Below are 20,916 nucleotides of genomic sequence, written 5' to 3' on the forward strand. Positions count from 1 at the left end.
GGGAGACATTTCAGAAACGGATGGGAAACGTTAAATTCTGCATGCCTGCTTAAGTTTCCATCCACACCGACTAGATGTAAACGAGTGTCACCAAAAGTACACCACAGGCACCCACACAGATTCCTTCCACAAGGGATCCACAAAGTTTAGATGTGAAATGTACCTAAAGGTTCCTAATCATCTTTCATCCCTCCCTCTGTGAAACAGGGAGACAGATGTGTCTTAAGGCAGAGATGGAACGTGGGCGATGGGCGGGGGATGGGGGAGGTGGGAAGGGACGGCTTAGGACAGGGCAGGATTGTGGATTGTTTCTGCCGCCTTGGTTGCCCATACTGGGCATCTCTACAGGCGCGTCGGCTCCCTCCACCCCTGCTGAGATGATGCACTGCGAAAACATTCGCTCTCCCCGGGACGCCTCTTGGTGGTTCAGAGCAGGGAAAATGTTGCCTCAGGTTTAAAATAATCTGCCCAAGCACCCCAGCGCGGGAGAAACGTTCTCACTAGCTCTCTGCTCGCTGCGGGCTCTCCCCGCCCTCTGCTGCCAGAACCTTGGGGATGTGCCTAGACCCGGCGCAGCGCACGTCCGGGCCAACCGCGAGCAGAACAAACCCTTGGCGGGCGGCCAGGAGGCTCCCTCCCAGCCACCGCCCCCCGTCAGCGCCTTTTTTTTCCCCCATACAATACAAGATCTTCCTTCCTCAGTTCCCTTAAATCACAGCCCAGGGAAACCTCCTCAGAGCTTTCATCCAGCCACGGGCCAGCATGTCTGGGGGCAAATACGTAGACTCGGAGGTAGGCATCGGTGGGGGCGCGCCGGCCCGGGCGCGCGGGGAGTGTCCGCTTCTGCTATCTGCCTCTCCAAGTATCCCGATTGCTGCCCTGGCCCCAGCCCTCTCTCTACTTCGGAGCACTCCTCTGGCATTGGCACCGCTGAGGAATGGGCCTGGGCGGGGAGGTGAAGAGAAGCCAGGAATGTTTTATGTTTTCCTAATGGGGAGAGGGCCTAGGGAGCCCCTGAGCTAGGAGAACAAGGAAAAGGGGATTGGGGTCCTGAGACTGGGTCTGTCGGACCCAGGACGCGTTTTCTGGACGGGTCTAGGATGCTCCCTTGTCGCGGGACCCCCGCGGTCCGGCCCTGCCTGCTGGGGGTTCGAAGAGGTGGAGTGCAGGGTGGTGGTGTCATTTACCCGAGTCCTGGGGACAGTCCCCGAGACTCCCCGCCAGGCGTCCAGACCGGCAGGTCGAGGAGGCGGCGCGCAGTGTGTTTGCGCTTTCCAAAGTTCTTGAACCATCTCAAGAACTCCTGCATCTTGGCGTCTGGCAGGGGTGTTCTGAGAGGGGTGGACCTCCCCTCCCCAAACAGCCACCATCACTTCCAACGCCCTCCACGCGCTGGAGCTCTGCCCAGGTGTGGAGACCTCGTTTTACAACACGCAGCTGCCCTTCAGCCACTCGCCCGCAGCCTGGGAGTACTCTGGGGGTGGGTCGTGGGAGCTGCGCAGGTGAGACTGAGTTCTAGGACGTTTAGGGGGTCTGGCACCTGGCTCCGCCAGAAATGGGGACTTTCGGGATTGTGATCATCACGGCGGATTGGGCAGGGAGAGCGGTGGAGGGACAAGAGAGGGCCGAGGCAGGGTGGGGGGCGCGGGCAGGTGCGAGGGGGACGCGGCCAAGAAGCAGCGATAAAGGGAACATTCCGCTGGTCGGGCGGCTGCTGTTGGATCTTAGATAAAGCTGGAAGGGATTACCGGGGCAGGAGTAATAGGGGCCGGGGACTGGAACGCGAAACAGGTGAAGCGCTCGGGCCGAGAGCGGCGCAACTTAGGGAGTCCGGGAGAAGCCTGCGGCTGCCCCCTCGCCGCCGGGGTCCTGCGGGTCCTGCGGGTCCTGCCTGCGGAGCCGGGGCGTGTGCGGGCGGGGGCCTGCGGACCGCGCGGCGGGGCCTGCCCTGACCCCTGGCGGCGGGCGGGGGAGGCAGGCGCGCCCTGCAGAGTACGGAGGGGTGTGGTGTCCTCTGCCAGATCCTCTTAAAAAGCTGGCTGCGCGCAAACGGTTTCTGTGCACCGAGCCGTAGCTGTCGGAGCGGTTAGTTCGATTTCGAGCTCGAGGTTTCTCCCGCCGCCAGGCTGACTTCTGATTGCTTGTTTTTCTTTTTGCATTTTTCCTCCCACCGCCGTTGCCGCCCTCCCCCTCCTGGCCGTCCGCCCTCCGCCCTCTGCAGGGACATCTCTACACCGTTCCCATCCGGGAACAGGGCAACATCTACAAGCCCAACAACAAGGCCATGGCAGACGAGCTGAGCGAGAAGCAAGTGTACGACGCGCACACCAAGGAGATCGACCTGGTCAACCGCGACCCTAAACACCTCAACGACGACGTGGTCAAGGTAAGCCAAGGCGACCAACAGGGAAGGGCCGGGACAGCTCTCCTCTGGCAGTTAGCCCGTGCATCCTTCTTTAGCATTGCCGTGCATGCACATCCCACCCCGCCCCCTACACATACACACACACACACACACACACACACACAGTTTTGTGGGTTTGATGTGTGGGAGCTTCCGTGGTCGGCAGAAATGTAACATCTCCCTTCCCCCATCTCCCCCCAATAATTAGTTAAGCTGAAATTCAGCTAAAGTGAGTTTTGTAGAAGTTCCTATAACTACCCTTTTATCCTAGCAGATGAACTTATTGACCTCAGCAACAGACGGCCCATACTCCTTGGGACGGTGAGATGGTTCCTATCCATTCCGAGGTTGAAACTCTAGTGACAGGTCCCCGCTGCACGTGGCATTAAGACAGTAAGATAATTGTGTCAGGTCTTGTGCTGAGGATGAGTCAGAATACAACATGGGCATGTTCCCCCAACTAAAACGATGGGAAGTGATTTTCTTAAAAATACTACAGTGGATGGAAATGCCTAGGACTAAAGACAAAGAAAATACGTACTTACTCATATACATATGAAAGTTACTTTAACTATTCTAACAAGTCACTTGTGCACAACTAAGCAAATTTACAAAACTAAAAACAATGTATGCCTCTTGGTTTTTTCTATCTATGGACACCTGCACTTAAATGTGGAAAGCTGCTTCTTTAGTAGCTACCTGGGTCAGCCTGCCCTGAGCTAATGGCACATTCAGGTTGGAGTTCCTTTTCATACTTTCAGGATGTGCTTGGTGAGATTAAAAATAAATGGACTGGGTTATTGGCCAGACTTAGATCTGACTCAGTGGTCAGTTTTAAATTATCATTGTTATTCGATTTTGACCCTTTTAGCCAATCTAGTGGGAGGAATTTATTGTCTAAACACATCTGGATTGGGATATCATGGGCTGGAGCCATCCTTGGCAGAGGGTTTTCTCTGAGAAGTGGAGGGCTAAGGAAAAATCCTGGCTCAGAGATTGGAGTGTGAAGATCTAGTCCTACATAGCCCCCAGCAATCAATGAGGTGGATGAGCAATTTCCACCCACCATGCCTGCTGTCTGCGGATGGGAAGAGCTATAGTTCGCAAACTGTTTACATTCATGAATAATATATTTCAAAAGGGGAAACAGTTTAATCTGTAACTGGAAGGGAAAAAAAACTGTCAGAATTGACTCTCTTGGCTTCCTGGAGTAGGAAAAAGGAAAATTGGAGCATTTGCAGCTTTTTTTGACTAGCTGGATTATGGAATATTTAAAAGCAACAGCAACAAAAGTACCTTACAAACTAGAAAATAGAATTGCTACAAAACTATTTACTAAAAACATTACCTTAAAGGGAGAGGATATTTGTGCTTTCCCCCACCCCCACCCTTCTCATGTAGCTTTGAACAAGAAGGAGAGTTGCCAGGAAAAGAGGCAGATTTCAGAGAGGGCTGGCTTCTCTGGATCCTCCCTGTTGTTCCACTGCACCGTGAGTGAGATTCCCTGGAGCAAGCAAACCTCCCGGGATGAGTCAGAGAGGCCAACAGAGTGGATGTGGGTCTCCACACATAGCATGACTAAGTTGAGAAAGAAAGGCCCCACTGGGAAAAGAGACTTCAACACAGATGGAAAAAAAACATAACAGGCTTGGAGGAAATAGCAGTTTACAAAACAGCATTTCAAAGAGCAAGTGTGGGGATCCTCAAATTAAATAAATTAAAAGAAAAAGCTAGAGCGAGCTCCTGCTAGCCTAAAGAAACCAAATCCTGACTACTTGCTCATAGAACTGTGAGCAAAACAAGACAGTCAAACCAAAAAATCCACCTAGAAAAGAATTTGGCTGTCTCACTCAGATGCCTGGCATAGAGGGGACTTCAGAGAATAACCTACAGAGAGACACCAAAACTACAAATGCAAATTCTGCCCAGAGAGCAGGAGCCTATCTACATCTTACGGAGACTCCTATTTTATGAATATGTGTCCTCAAGTCCAAGCACAAACAAAATGACAGAAACAGGGATGATTCCCGGTTTCCATGACAGTAAATAATAAATTTCCCTAGATTTTACTTTTGACAACATAGACTTTTTTAATTTTTTCTTTTTATTTTTTTCTTTTTTATTTTTTTGAGATGGAGTCTCACTCTGTCACCCAGGCTGGAGTGCAGTGGCATGATCTTGTATCACTGCAACCTCCACCTCCCAGGTTCAGGCAATTCTGTCTCAGCCTCCTGAGTAGCTGGGACTACAGATGCACACCACCATGCTGGGTTAGTATTTGTATTTTTAGTGGAGACTGGGTTTCACCATGTTGGCCAGGCTGATCTTGAACTCTTTACCTCAAGTGATCCACTGGTCTCAGCCTCCCAAAGTGCTGGGATTACAGGCGTGAACCACTGCGCCTGGCCAACAACGTAGACTTCTTAAAAAAACCACGACAATAATTTTGGGTGCTTCTTAAAAGCACCCAAAGCTTTACTGCTAATGCATGGTAGCTTAAAACTTCACATAATAAGAAAGAAACAGTGGCCAATGGAATCTACTGTTAAAGTTACCCAATGAAGTAAGGAAAACTTAGTCCTGAAAGCAAGGAGCCCTGTGAAAGCTGCTCTGTCCAATATGGTAATCACTAGCCATTTGTGTTTCCATTTAAATTTCAAGTAATTAATATCACATAAAATTTAAAATTCAGCCCCTTAGTCACACTAGCCACACTGTGAGTATGCAACAGGTAAAGCTAGTGGCACAGACATAGAACATTTCCATCAGCACAGAAATCTCTATTGGACAGTGCCAGATTAGGGTGTTCTCTACATTGTAAAAGCATCCCATTGACACGTTAAAGAAAACAATAACAAAACTCTAGAGAAGAAATGAAACCCTAGTGTAAAGTATGAAGAACAGGATAGTATATCTGCATAGTAACTTTCAGTAGTCCCAGAAAACAGCTGAATTTGCATTTTTCCCTCCCAGGAAACAGCTATTTAGGGAGAGGAAAGAAAACTCATGTGTGGCATGAATTTATATTTCAAGAAGGTGCAGCATTATCACCTAATTTACTAGTAATAATGACATATATTATAGTATACAACCCAGTTCCAATAAAATTCATTTCTCATCTTACTAAAAGCTCGCTGCTCCACATTATGAGACAATTTACCCAAATATAGACATTTACCCAAAAATATTAAGTAGCTTGTGAATACTTTTTAAAATTTCCTTTAATTAAAGTGGTCACAAACTCAAACCCTTCATTCTCCCTCTGAGATTTCTGTCTCCTTCTTTTGTTCGCATTGTTATTCACATGTTTATTGTGTACTTATTTTGATTTTCTACATAAATAAAATAGCTTCAAATATATAATTCTGATAAAATTAGCCATCAATTAATTTATTTATTAAACCCATGCAATATGCTAGATTAGATGGTTTGCTATGTAATTCCTACAATAAATCCTAGCAATCACAAAGACGATTATAGTTAGTGGGACAACATGCATACAGGTAAAAAGTTTTTATAAAAAAAATACACACATACAGCCAAAATGTAGTAAGTCACTGCTACATGGAAACTGATTGGTCCTTTTTCCCTTTTTTTTTTTTTTTTTTTTTTTTTTGCCTTGACTGCCAGGAAGCAGATTCAAATCTATAGCTGGATTTTAAGTTTCATTAATTCATGTTCCTTATTCTCTCCCACATATGGTTTCGTATTTTCACTTTTCCTTTTAACTGGCATACAGTCTTATGTGGTCCCTACTGTAAGCCTTCTCATCATTTTGGAAATAGACCAAATATAATACATATGATAAGAAATCAAAAGTAAATACAGTAGTGTTGAATATTGCATAACCAAAAGATTTTTAAATAGGGAGTGGTATCAATATGAAGTGTTAGGGAGACCCAGTCATGGAAAGGATAGCAGGGTTGGAGAAGGAGGATGTGCTGCAGATGGTTTAATGGAGAATGCTATGAAGGAAGTACAGTTTGAGTTGGGTCATGGAGGACAGATGGATTGCAAATGGCTGGGGCAGAAGCACAGGAAGGCATTCTAAATGAGCCAGACATGGAGACAAGAATGTCTCCCATAGGGGAGTTTTAGTAGCTCAGTCAGACTGGGATTTGAGATTTCATGTGGCAGAGTGGTAGGTGATAAAGGTGAAAAGACTGATCATAGTAAAATGCAGAGTCTCTAAATACAGCACTCATGATAAGTTTGGACATCATCATGTCAGCAGTGGGCAGCCATGAATGAATGCAAGCATCAGTGTGGTATAATGAAGGTGACCTTTTTGTAAAATGACTCTGGTGAAGGTACAGAAGGTAATGAAAAGTAGCCAGTCTAGTTGAGCAGAAAAGAGTTTAGATGTAATTGTATCATAGTCCAGACGTGAAATGAGGACAATGCAAAGTGGCATTGGGGATCGAACCATACATGCACAAAATGACAGAATTTTAGAATTGGAAGGGATCATCATGGTTACCAGGCTGGCCTCCAATTCCTCTTTTGTAATATTAATAGAAATTAAGCACTAACAAGTTTAAAATGTTATCCATCTTTTTACATAGTTACTGCCCAAAATGAATATTTTGAAATGTATCATTAAGGAAGAATAGATAAGATTATGTGATTCAGCATGGAGTATTGTCATGAGAGGAAAAATGTGCTTAGATGATTCTGTTAGCACTGAGACAAATCAGGACATCTGAAAGGAGGTCTTTGTTGAAAAACAGAAATATGCATTCATAACTTGCTTTTCTAAAATTGGAATGTAATGATTCTTAAATATGCACAGACACAAATTTGTCTTTAACAGTCAAGAAAATGCAAGCACATGATAATCAGATCAGTTCTGGTATCAATACAATGGCTCAATACCTCCGTGATCCCTTTCAACTAGAAAGCATTCTAGAGCAATTGGTGATTTATATCAGTATAACAGTCACTTATAAAATTATTGTTTATTTGATATACATCTAATCAAAGCATAAGATTTAAAAGATCAGACTCTGTCAAAGCACTTAGCACCACGTTAATATCTTTTTCTGTTCGCATTAGTATTAGTTTTGCTTGTATGTTTGTTTAGGAGATAGCTTCACAAGTTAGTGATTGATATTCTACCATGTATGAAGTCATGCATGGAATTCAGAATCCTCAGCTCATAAAATTGTATTATGATCATCTTCAGTGGGAAATTGTTCTCAGAATACTGAGCAAAGGATGATACTAAAATGGCGGCTATTATTCCTTCTTAAGCATATGAAATGCTTTCAAGTTCAGCCCAAAATTATATACATTTTAAATGCTTACTAAAAGAGTCTTTTCCCTCCTCCATCTATTAACTGCAATCAAAAAACTTTGGTTTTAACTGTATATGATTTCACATTATTTATTAAAATTTAAGGCAAGGTACACCAAGTACCCTTGAATTATGAAAAGCTTCATGATGTGGGACATTCTTTCAATTAATGGCAGGGTTGGCTACACTTTTAAGGGGTTGAAAGTAGGAACAGCTGCAATAGTGAGCAGCATCTGGAAAGTCCAGTAATTTGAAAAACCACCTGTTTATGTATCCTGCCCACTCAAGTCCATAAAATAACAGACACTTCATATTCCAAATGAAACTGCTTTTTAGTTTGCCCTACTTTTAAACATAATTCTCTGTGATGGAATGACCAGAAAGAGCTGGTCCCTAGGAGGACAGGGCTATGTGCACTCACCTGTGAAGTTGGACCTTCCATGACCCCTCCTGGCTGTGAGGAAAGTTCAGGGCTGCTGTCTTCACACAAAGATGGTTTATTCCAAGATACACACACTCTTCTTCCACACCCTGGAGACCTTGCATATTTGTTATCTTCTTTACCATAATCTGAGGCCCTAGAGAAAAACATTTGCAAACTATACTTCTTTTAAAACAACTTTCTAAAAAAGATGCCCTTAGACCCTAGAAGTTATGCCTAACACATAGATGCTCAGAGGCAACCTGTGGTAGTGAAAGAGGATTGTGACAAAATTAGAAAAAATATATTTGCAACTTTTGTAACTTTCTTCTCTAAAACTTGAATGTGGTGATTCTAAAGTAGAGACTGATACAAAATTATTTTTTTTTAGCAGTCGACAAAAGGCATGCATGAAGTAATCATATCAGGTGTGGTTTCAGCATAATGGCCTAATGCTTTCATGATCTCTTTCAACTAGAAAGCATTCTAGTCCCACTGGACACCAAGGAGGAAGAAGGGATCGAAGATATTAGGCCCACAGATTTATCTTCCTCAGTAGTCCCCGAGATTTGAGCTTATACATAGGGAGCAAAATTGTTTGTCTAAAAGCAGTTAATCAATGCTCCAAAAAAGGCCGGGTGCAGTGACTCACTCGTGTAATCCCAGCACTTTGGGAAGCCAAGATGGGTGGATCATGAGGTTAGGAGATCGAGATCATCCTGGCCGACATGGTGAAACCCCTTCTCTGCTGAAAATACAAAAATTAGTTGGGTGTGGTAGCATGTGTTTGCAATCCCAGCTACTTGGGAGGCTGAGGCAGGAGAATGGCTTGAACCTGGGAGGCCGAGAGTGCAGTGAGCCGAGATCGGCCACTGCACTCTAGCCTGGCGACAGAGCGAGACTCTGTCTCAAAAAATAAAATAAAATAAAATGAATGCCCCAAAAATATTTTGGGCAAACTATTTTGTGTTTCTTTGCTTTATTTATTTATTTATTTATTTATTTATTTATTTATTTATTTATTTATTTCGAGACAAAATCTTGCTCTGTTGCCCAGGCTGGAGTGCAATGGCACAATCACAGTTCACTGTAGCCTCAACCTCCTGGGCTCAAGCAACTCCTGAGTAACTGGGACCACAGGGATGTGCCACAATTCCCGGCTAATTGTTTTAGCCAGGATATAAATGCTGCTCACATAGAGTTTGTAGCTATCTCCTTGACTTTCTTTATGCAGATTCTTTCACAAACTTTTGCTGGGTTCCTTTACCAAATTCTACTGTCTGTTAAAATCTTATATCTTTATATCTTTGGTCAAAACAGCACCTCATTTATAAATCTTCAAATTGTTTCTGGAAAAATAAACAAGGCAAAATAGGAACATGTATTTTTAGGCAATTTGCTTCTGTTTTGGTCTCATAAAAAATTGTAATTAAATTGTAGAAAATTCTTCAATTCCTCTCTAATATCCTCTCCTCACATATTGGCTCTCAACTTCTAATCCTCCTATTGAAACACTGATTGGGAGGCCAAGGCAGGTGGATCACCTGAGGTCAGGAGTTTGAGACTAGCCTGGCCAACATGGTGAAACCCTGTCTCTACTAAAAATACAAAAGATTAGTCGGGCATGGTGGCATGCACCTGTAGTCCCAGCTACTTTGGTGACTGAGGCACAAGAATTGTTTGAACCCGGGAGGCAGAAGTTACAGTGTGCCAAGATCACGCCACTGCACTCCCGCCTGGGCAATAGAGTGAGACTCCATCACAAAAAAGTAAAAATAAAAATTGAAATTTGCAGCCTTTTTAAAACCCCATAGCCTCTTGATAAACCCGAAAGAACTATCAAATTTGACTAGGTGCCAAAATAATCAGATGAATGTTTACAAATACAGATTCTTGGACCCACCATATATATTATATTTGAATATCTAGAGGTGGAGCCTGAGTGTCTGTATTTTTCAGAGTTTCAAATGATCATTCTTCAAATGATTACACTGTGAACTCAGATTTAAAAATGACTGTACCCAAGGTTGGCTTAAAGATATACACCCTGGTTGATTCTACCTGAAGAGAGCAAATAAGATACACAGCAAAGTTGTAGATGTTTTCCCTGCCAGTAGAATACTTGCAGGTTAGGCCATTTAAAACCCTGCCAGAGAGTTTTGAAACACCACGGAGGGCTCCCAAATCAACTTGCTCAATGGTTCTCCATCCCTTCAGGCTACTTGGGCTTAAAGCCAACTGCAAGCTTAGAGCCTCCGGGTGACCTAGGAATGGGGTGACCATATGTTCTAGGTTGTCTCATACAGACTATCCAGCACTACTCAGCCCCAAGTAATAGCATCCAGGCATGCTCAGAAATGTCCCATTTGGAAAAAAAAAAAACAATATTGTCACAAATGAATTGGCAATGGCCTGTCTCTGATTCCTATACCTGGAATCTACTGGAAGTCCCTATTCACACTATTTTCTAGCAGACTAGGCAAAATTTCTACATTCCAGGCATGTCAGGCCTTTCCCTGACTCCTTTCTCTAATGTCACCCATCTGCTGCCTTTTATCACACCCGTCAAACTGTACCCTAACTTAAAAGAGGATCCCTTATGTTCCAATCTACTCAACCCTCAGACCTTTCTTTCTCTGAAACACAGGTTTAATGAAACTGACATCCTTCCATCACATATTTTCTCAGCTACTCAGTAAAAGATGTAAATGTTTAAAATAGTTTAAACTATTTTTCAGTTAGTCCAGGAAACATAAAGGGGCATGCTTGCACATAAACCATTGTTTAGGGTGGGGGAAGTGTTTTTAATTTTGCCTTAAAGGAAATCTGCATGATCCACAGGCTATGCAACTACCAAGGGAATTAGTTGATAGAACAGAATTACACCTGCACAGAATACAAATTTCCTGCCTTTCATGGGAACTATGTTGGTGTTTCAGATATGAAATACATCTTGTTTTCTTTATTGAACCTTGAGAAGATGTCTCTTTTTGGTCATTATTTCATGGCAGGGGAAGCACATATTCCTAAAAACACAACTGAGTTTCCCTTTAACCATCATTAGTTGTGCTGGCCATTAAGAACCAGAAGATTTTACTTTCAAAGAGACTTAAGTTTTGATGTTATACATATGTGCTTAATATTCTATCTCATAGCAATTTAAAGGTGATGTTTTAAAAAGCTACATTCAATTTATAAACTTCTTCTGATCCCAGCAAGGATGTTGTGATGACTCTATGTGAAAAGGTAAGTAGTGTCTAGATATGGCAGTGGGTCATCTCATGCATGGTGCAGATGTCAAACACAACTACATTTTCTTATTTGCAATGACTAATGAAAAGAAGCCGAGCCCAAGCAGTGACAAAGGAGGAGATTGGGGGACAAAAAGCAAAGGAAAAGAAAATAACATGAGCACCCTTCTCCCCGTCCTGCCACCTGCTTCATGCTGGACTGGGCCGTGATATCTCATATCCCAGCTCCACAACTCCCAACAACCATTTCTGTGCATGGTGCTTCCATGTGTGATGACCCAATCAGGCTCAGACATGGACTGGGTAGTTAAATTATAGCCCTTGTCCCCAAAGAGTTTAGGGCTTAGTGGGGAAACAGACCTGTAAACAAACCTGAGTGAGGTCATGTAACCAAAGGACAGGCCACAGTCAAGCACAAAGAAGAGAGTTCTCAGCGGTCTCCAAAGCCGAATGTATGTTCACCAGGAACAGGGTCCCAGCAGAGGGAGCTGCAGGAGCAACCAGAGCCTTGAGGGGTCCTGGCCCGTTCTGGGCACCAGCAGTGGATCAGTGTGGCCAGAGCCAGGGATAGTAGCAGAAGCCAGATCAGCAGGGCCTTCCTTGTCCAGCAAAGGCATTTGTCTCTTTGTAGGCCACAGTGACCCACAGATGGCTTTTTAGGCCAGAAAAAAAAGGCCATTAAAAAGGGAGTCATGTCTCTTGTTGGTCATTATTTCATGGCAGGGGAAGTACATATTCCTAAAGACACAACCATTTCCTCTTAATCATCATTAGCTGTGCTGGCAATTAAAAAACCAAAAGACTTAAATAAGTCTAAAAGTCTTACTTTCAAGAAGACTTAAATAACTTTTGAGGGTGTGTGTATGTGCTTAATATTCTGTCTCACAGCAATTTAAAAGCGAAGTTTTGAAAAGCTGCATTCTGCATTCAGCAGAACCATATCTGATGAGATAGTCCCTTTAAAGGGCTGTCGGTGCAATGGGGCAAACAAGGGGGGTTGTGCAAGTGGGAGTGAGACAGGAGATGGGGTGCTTCTTCCAGCACTTCCTATAGGCTGACTGGGTGACAAAGATCATTTTACTGACAGCTCCAATGGCCCTATGAGATGGGTACTATTATTATCACCATCATATTCCTTTTGTAGGTAAGGAAACTCAGGCTCAGCAGATTGCCAGAATAACACAGGCAGGAAGTGGTAGAGTTAGGGTTTGAACCCAGGTAGTGAAACTCCAAAGCCCGGATTCTTAACCACTGTCCTCCACTGCCTCTCTGTAATAAGTCATGATCCCAGAAGCCATTGGTGTGGCCACAGTATGGAAAGAGATGACGGTGTCCTCACACTAGGTGAGCAGCTTATGGCGATTCCAGACATGATCTCCATTGGGAGTAACAGGTCTGAGGTTCTAGGATCAGACCCTCGATCTTGGCAGGTGGTTTGAGGAAGGAGAAGGACCAATGTAAAACCCCAGGCTTCAAGGAATGTGGATGCTGGGCAGGGAGGATTAAGCCCCAAAGACCAGAAATGGGGTACAAAGGGCAGGCGTGGCCAGAGTAGAACTTCCAGTGACTAGAAATAGAACCAGACACATTGCAGTGCGGGCTAAGGTTGAATCACTTAAGTCTTTAAAGTGCCCCTGATCACCCAAGTTGGCCAGAGCCCCTGGGGTGGGCTGATCCTGTCTGGATATACAGGGAGGGGTAAGCACCAGGAAAGGAAGCAGGTCCTGACAGGTACTTTGCACTAAACAGCTCCTTTTAAGGTTCTCAATTTGCCCATTCAATTTCTACAGACATTTGTGGGACCACACCAATACATTGTAAAAGCAGGAAACAATTGAGAAAAACCTGAGTTTTATGTTGGTAGGAGAAATGCCTATGGAATATGGCAAATCGTTTCTCTGAGACTTCCTCCCTAGTAATTACATATTTGTTCTCAAAAACAAATGCCAGAAGGAAGAAACAGATTTAATAGTGCATTTTACAAGGCACCATTAGTCTCTAAGAAGAACAATTAAAATGTCTCAGCCACTTTGGGAGGCCGAGACGGGCGGATCACGAGGTCAGGAGATCGAGACCATCCTGGCTAACACGGTGAAACTACGTCTCTACTAAAAAATACAAAAAAAAAAAAAACTAGCCAGGCGAGGTGGCAGGCGCCTGTAGTCCCAGCTACTGGGGAGGCTGAGGCAGGAGAATTGCTTGAACCCGGGAGGCGGAGCTTGCAGTGAGCCGAGATTCGGCCACGGCACTCCAGCCTGGGCGATAGAGCAAGACTCCATCTCAAAAAAAAAAAAAAAAAAAAAAAAGTCTCAGCAATCATGGTTCACTGTGTATCTTTTCTATCTTCTTAGAAGTAATAATATGGCTGGAAATGGGCATACCAAAATATGTCAAGAAAGTGGAATTGCATTCATTAGATTTCACCACTAATTATTTTGGTTAGCTTTACAGTTCTCTCTTCCTTGCTTGTTCTTGAGAATGAGGCTTTTTAGTAGGAAGAGAAATTATCTAAAACAGTTAATAACCACAAATTCACCAAACTATTTTGGGTAAGTCCCTCTATTTCTTTAGGTCTAAAGCTAGGAATAAGAGTCATTCTCATATAATGTACTGTCCCAGAAAGGGCATTGTATTAGTCTGTTTTCACTCTGCGGATAAAGACATACCTGGGACTGGGTGATTTATTTTAAAAAAAGAGGTTTAATGGACTCACAGTTCCACATGCCTGGGGAGGCTTCACAATCATGGTGGAAGGTGAAAGGCACATCTTATATGGTGGCAGGCAAGAGAGAATTGAGAACCAAGCAAAAGGGGCGAAACCCCTTATAAAAGCATCAGATTTCATGGGACCTATTCACTACCACAAGAACAGTATGGGGGAAACCGCCCCCATGATTCAGTCATCTCCCACAAAATGGGAAAATTATGGGAACTACAATTCAAGATGAGATTTGGGTGGGGACACAGTCAAACCATATCAGGCATTCAACCAATATTTGGGAAGCACCAGCCCTGCACCAGGCACGGAGCACGTTGTGAGTCCTGCCACACCACAGCCTGCCTGACAGACCTCACTCATCCGCTGGAGCTTTCCTCTGACATCTGGGCCTTCTCAGAATCAGCCATCTCTTCTCCTTGCCCCCACCATCCTTTGTTTTTATCTCTGCTGTAGCATTCATCAAAGCCTTCCAACCATTCTGCTTCACTGTCCCTCAGTGTCCTCTCTCCTCTCCCTTCCTTCTCTCCACGCTTTGTGCCTGTGTCCTTCAAAGCAGAGCAATGGCACCCTCACCTCTGTAGCTGCCCAGTGCCCCCATGCAGAGTCAGACTTCAGAAAATAGATGCCGAATTCAGTTGCCACTCTGAAATTCTTTTTAAAGTAAGTTAATGTGTGTTTTGAATGAAAAGACACAGTAGGATTACATAATTGAGTGTCTTTCTTCCTTTGCCACTTTTGTCCCTATTAGCTGTATTTGAAAACCTTGTTGGAAAAAAAAAAAAATTCAAGAACTTAATAAATAAATTCAAAAACATTTAGTCTGTTTACTTAGGTAAAGAGAAAATGAATTCTAATATGTGTATATATTTAAAATATTTGTTATTTAGAGTTTTTTTAAATCTCCAGGTTTAGGAGGACACAAATACATCTCTCCTAAACCTTCCAGTAAGCAAGCTGTGGCATCCAGATGATCTCCTGGGGTCATGGAGGATCAGACTAATCTCCTAGGTGTCTGGCAGACAGGACAGGGAAATTCCCAGAATGCCAAAATATACCATCAGCTGCTGTTTGGCATTGTCCTTAAGAGTGTGTAGGCTGGGGGCCTGGGTCTCTGGCCACAGGAGAACTCCCCTGGCAAGGGAGGGGTGAAAGGATTGCCTGTTGAATCCCCCATCTATCCCCACACTATGGAAAGATTGAGAGGAATGACTAGATCAGGGAATGGCCCGAAAGAAAAATCCAAAACCTCCCATCCCTGGATGAAGCCACAGGTTTGAGAAACCCAAGCCTCTGCTTCCTTCTCTTTGGCTTTACTACTTCTACATTCAAGTACACAGAGCTCTGAGATTTTGTGTGCTGGGAGGTGATAACTGTTAGCCCACTATTCCAATAGCACAGAAATTTCTCTTTGCCTCAGAAGTGGTTTCTCATAGATCTCAGATCTCTTTTCAGGAAAAAGATAAAAAAAAACAACAACAATAACAACACATTAATGACTCTGAAAGAGTCAGACACCATTAATTCCATTATTGGTGTCTGTGCCAAGTGAAATGAACATCAGCTCTTTTCCCAGATATGTTTCCTTCTTTTGTCTCCTATAATAAAAGATGATTTTACTGTAATAATATAAGACTCTTCAATTTGACCCCAAATAGCCTTCCTATCAACTGGCTAAGTATAAAATACCAGGATCGTTATTCAGTTGAGAATAGATATAACTAGGAAGTAGCCATCAAAAAAGAGTGATGAAATGCATTGTGGATTTGGGATGTAACTTGGTATCTAACATACAGCCAGAACCACAGTCATAGCACACTTAATATTTTATCAGAAACTTGCGTGAACAAGCTAAGAGGACTCTCAACTTAAAAATGACACCAATTAAAATGACCTTGTTAACATTTATGATAAAAATAATAGCAAAGTGACTTAGACAAATTACAATAGCCCATAAAAATAAGATAAAGTTCAATACAAAGTAAGATGATGTTAAAAGACTTGAAATAAAACAGATATATTAAGTAGGCAACAAATAGGTAAGCATATAAAAATAAGAAGAGACCAGAATAGAGTTGTCATTTTTGTGGGAGCCTGTGATGTGGAAAACCAAGGTGCCTGGTGAGTATAATGGATATGGAAACTCCCCTTGTAATAATTCCACAGCACCAAGGGGCCAAGGTCTCCAGGCTGAGTCACTATTATAAACACACCCATAGGTGAATCCACATGCCATAGCTCCTTGAGTAAGTGGTGACTCAAATTAGGTCTGAAAAATAAGCATATAAATAATTATAATAATAATTTAAAAGAAGCACAGCGAAATATTTAAAGTCGTGTCACATACAAGATTCTCTACGTCATCTGCTATTGGTCAGACTCATTCAGAATAGGTTCCTGCTTTGATCTTAAGAGGGAGGCAGAGATTCTGGAGAAGCCCTAGGAAAGAGCAAAAGGAATAAGGAGCCAAGAAGAAACCCCAGGTAAGGCTCAGGAGGGACTGTTTCGTGTAGGTGATTTATTGGAAGGGTTAGAAGGAAACATGGAATGACAATTATCTTTGGTTATTGTCAGGTTAGTATGAGACTTACAAGAAAAGCACTGCTCAGACGCAATCACCATTCAAGATAAGAAATAAGAGGGAAGGCTAGCACACTTAGCTTTTTATTTAGAAAAGTGTTAGGTAGGCTGAGCATGGAGGCTCACTCCTATAATCCCAGCACTTTGGGAGGCCAAGGCAGATAGATGGCTTGAGCCCAGAAGCTTGAGACCAGCCTGGACAACATGATGAAACCTCATCTCTACAAAAAATACAAAGATTAGCCGGGCATGATGGCATGCACCTGTAGTCCCAGCTACTTGGGGGGTTGAGAGGTGGGAAGATTGCTTGAGCCCAGGAAGTCGAGGCTGCAGTGAGCCATGATTGTGCCACTGCATGTCAGCCTGGGCGACAGAGTGAGACGCTGCCTCAAAAAAAAAAAAAAGAAAAGAAAAGAAAAAAAAGTGTTAGGTGACATGAGAGAACTTCCAAGTAATAAGAGTGGCTAATCCCAGGAATGTGTCACCAGAGGTTATTTTGTAATGGTCATGTGTTAAATTCTTTGTCTATATAACTTCTCAAATCCTTCTGCCTCTACCATTATAGTGTGGTGCAAAACAGCCTTCACACACCTCATAGTTAAACATAGACATACACATGAACACTTTCCCCTATGCCAGCAGGATACCTCGTTTGTTTAGGGGCAAAGAGGAATTGATGTGGCATTGTTTCAATCAGTGGCTGAAAATGCAAGTGGTAAACATTGAAAAATAGAACACTGCAAAATGCATGCATTGTATATACCAAAAGGTCAGCATGAAGCATTATCTGTATGGCAAGCCTGCCCATCCACTCCCTCCTACACATTGCATATTCACACAGTTTTGCAGCTTGTATAAACCCCTATTGTGATAGAAACTCAGGAAAGAGTGTGGCCTCTGCAAAAGCTGGCTGTTCTGTGAATTTAGGCCAGTGGTTCTTCACCCTGGCTGCAAATCATCTGCAGAACATTTAAAAACACTGTTTTAAACACCCTAGTTCTAGAAATTCTGATTTAATTGGTCTATGGTGGGGCCCAGAATTCTGTATTCTTTTCTTAAGGTTCTCAGGTGCTGCTAATGTATAGTGAGAATTGGGTCTAGTTTAGACTCTCAGAATGTTTTCATAATAAAACACTCTATCATGACAAGACTTTCAGGACCTTCAGGGCCACAGTGGGGTAGTTGTCATTTCACTAGGTCCTCATTTGGGGAGGTCCTTGGCATTTTTATTGGAATATAATATTTTTCACTCAAATTTCTATTACAAAAAAATTCTTTCTTGCACACTGCTTTAGCAACTGCATGAGATATGCTGTGTATATAGCACAAATCTCATATCACTTATGTAATCCAGCTCTGTGGTTCCTTCCTTTCCTTTGCCTGTTTATTTTTAATTCTTCCTAAGAGGAAGCTTAGCCAGTTAGAACACCAGAGTATCATCCCCTTCCCCCTTTTCCCACCTGAGTTCATGGCTTAGACATACTAGGAATGAAGCTGACAACATGCACTAGTTCTTTTCCAAATCATGCAGCAAAATTCCCAAAGTGCCAGTGACCTCAGAGATCTTCCCAGGGCCCAGGGACAGACAGACATCATTCTTTCTCCAGCTCCTGGCACAGAAAAGAGACCTTAAGTTACTGAGAAGATACTGGTCACTCCTCAGAGCAGACAAGGAAACTGAGCCTCAGAATAAAGGACTGAATTCCAGTCCTTTCTTGAACATGGACCTCCAGGGTTATATTGGGCCTTGGAAAAGGCACTTACACTCTGGACAGCAGTTTCTTCAAATCAAGAGGTAGAAGCAGACAGTGTGTAAGTTGCCTTTATTTATAAAATTCTGCGATTCCAGTTGACCAGTATTCATACAAGAGTCAAAGCCTGTAAGAGTGCAGAAAGCCCACGCAAAGAGACAGTGGAAGACCTCTCATCAGTAGTATTTTTATTACCCTCTTCCTAGGTTTTACCAGTTGGCATCCTCACTGTTGATATTCAGACTGTGGTATTAATTAAATCATCTTTGAAATACTGAGCTATCAACCGATGGCGTGCTGAATGCAAATGAACCACAAATAAATATTTGGTACTGAAGAAGATCAAGAGCTGGAGTTCATTTCCCGTCCTGATCTGGGCTCAGAGCTCTGTGGTCTTCCCTCTATCATCCTTGCTGCAAAATTGTTTGTATGTGTTCTAAGATGGATCAGAAAATCATTTCCAAAGTGGGCTACAAACTTTCAGGTTTTTGTTTTTTAAGTTTTCTGGGTTTGTTTGTTTGTTTTTGCAACCAGCCAATTCATCTTAGTTCACATGACAGAGAAGTGCATAATTACTTGCAACTTTAGTTAGAGCAGTGGTCTTAAGAAGATCTAGCTAAATAAAAAGTGCTCAGACTTTCTGAGTGCTGACAGTTGTCAGATTCACCTAGTTCTCATGGCCCCATTTCTACAGTTTTTGTTGTTGTTGTTGTTTTTGACAGCCCATCTGTGAGCAATCGGATCAGATGACTAAGAGCTACAGGGCAGAAACTCTATTACTTACAGTCAAATTTTCCTATTACTCAGCTGTAAAGAGTTTGTTTCTCTCTGACCCATATAAACGTTAGCATTTAGGCCCCTGCATGATTTTAATTCCATCACTTAACACCCCAGCCATATGATTCTGAAGGTAAACATGAAGGCATTTGAATTCCAGACCACCTAAACCTTCTTAAGGAAATCATCATCTCCATGGGTAGAGCTATGCCATAACCTGTAGGTTTTAACTCAGATTTCATGATAAGCAAAAACTGAATTAATTTGTCTTCCATTTGGTTCACCTTTTTACCAAAATTATGCCTGGATTAGAATAAATAAATTCAATCAGTGAAAGCAATTACTAATTCTTACGCCAGATAATAACACATTCAGAATTCTCCTTTCCCTGGGAGATTTTATCAGGTTCATGTTCTTGCAAACAGGAGAAAGAGAAAAATATAACTTACTAAATAGCAGTATTCACTAATTCATTCATTTATTCAACAGATATCAATTTAGTACCTACTACGTTCCGGGGAGCTTAGAGTCTAGTATCAGAAATAATAACCACACACACAGATACACACACACTCCATTAAATAAGGACGTGATAGGCTAGATGAAAAAATAAAATAAAATAAAAGGTCCAGGTGAGAAAAGTAGGAGGGGGCTAGAAAGAAGTCATTGAAGAAGAAAACATTTAGGTTAAAACATTATGAAGAACTCAAAGTGAGCCAAGTGCAGAGTGCTGAAGGAGTGCTCCAGGCAAAATCAACAGCAAATGGGGAGTCCTTGATGTAGAAAAGGGTTTGGGGAATTGTTCTGCGAGATATACTCAAGATTCCAGTCTGAATTCTAGGGGTTAGTGATTTAGAGAGGCAAGTACGAAAATGACTTCCTCTATTACGTTAAAAGTAAGACAGTGCACCACACCCCTCCTTGGTAATGATTCCTGAGTGAGCCTGAGAAGCCAGAGGCGGTCTCTATTTTATCGGTCAGTTACCCATGGCCAGCTCATTGACCTTGTCCTGGTCCTGTTTCCTCATTTCACTTACTCTATCCTCAAAACGTAGATGCTTCATAAATATTGGGTAAATGAATGAATGAACTCACAAAGTCACAGTACAGCAAGCCAAAAGTGCCTGCAATAAATAAACAAGCATTCTAGGCTAGAAATATTTCTCAACTTCAAGTTGTATCTTATTACATTGTATTCTGATTTTCTAGAGCAGTGTATCTCAATCAAGAGAAAGTTTTTCTTCCCTTCCAGGGGATATTTGGCATTGTCTGGAGATAGTTTTTGTTGTCAGAATTTGGGGGATGCTTCTGGCTCTACTTGGGTAGAGAAACAGGAATGCTTATAATCATCCTACAGTGCACAGGTCAGTACCCCCACCCACACTCCAGTATCGAAGAATCATTGGACCCAAAATGTTAATGGTGTCCAGGTAGAAAAACCCTGTTGTAGAGGTTGGGGACTGCATCTTGACAGCCACATTATACAGCGTATCAAACAATTCTGTATAATGAGCTGTGATTATCCTTGCCTAGACTTTGCAAGAACCCTAGTGTATATCTTTTTCCTCACTTGCCAAGCAATGTTCAAACCTGCAGAGATTTATTTCATTCATTTTCTGTGTGTTTAGTAAACGAACTAGAAGCACTGGAGGAAAAAATATTCCAGCAATGAGGTAAGATGAAAGCTATTAGTAACCCTAGTTTGACTTAACTGAATAGT

At 42.7% G+C, this 20,916-nt stretch overlaps 1 protein-coding gene across 3 annotated transcripts in view; it reads left to right on the forward strand.

Annotated features, from left to right (window-relative positions):
• The first annotated feature begins 700 nt into the window (after positions 1-700).
• Positions 701-20,916, forward strand: part of CAV1 (caveolin 1) — a 35,826-nt gene continuing 15,610 nt past the window's right edge. Inside the window, exons 1-2 of one of the 3 annotated variants that reach the window (XM_015447263.3) lie at positions 701-1,502; positions 2,222-2,386. In XM_015447263.3, the coding sequence (XP_015302749.3) occupies positions 1,101-1,502; positions 2,222-2,386 (567 nt within the window). In that variant the 5' untranslated portion in view covers positions 701-1,100. Of the gene's footprint in view, positions 1,503-2,058; positions 2,086-2,221; positions 2,387-20,916 lie in introns of those variants that run through there. The other 2 variants (XM_015447262.3, XM_015447264.3) reach the window with 2 other exon arrangements.

The sequence above is a fragment of the Macaca fascicularis genome, chromosome 3 (assembly GCF_037993035.2).
Source record: "Macaca fascicularis isolate 582-1 chromosome 3, T2T-MFA8v1.1".
NCBI classification, from domain to species: Eukaryota; Metazoa; Chordata; class Mammalia; order Primates; family Cercopithecidae; genus Macaca; species Macaca fascicularis.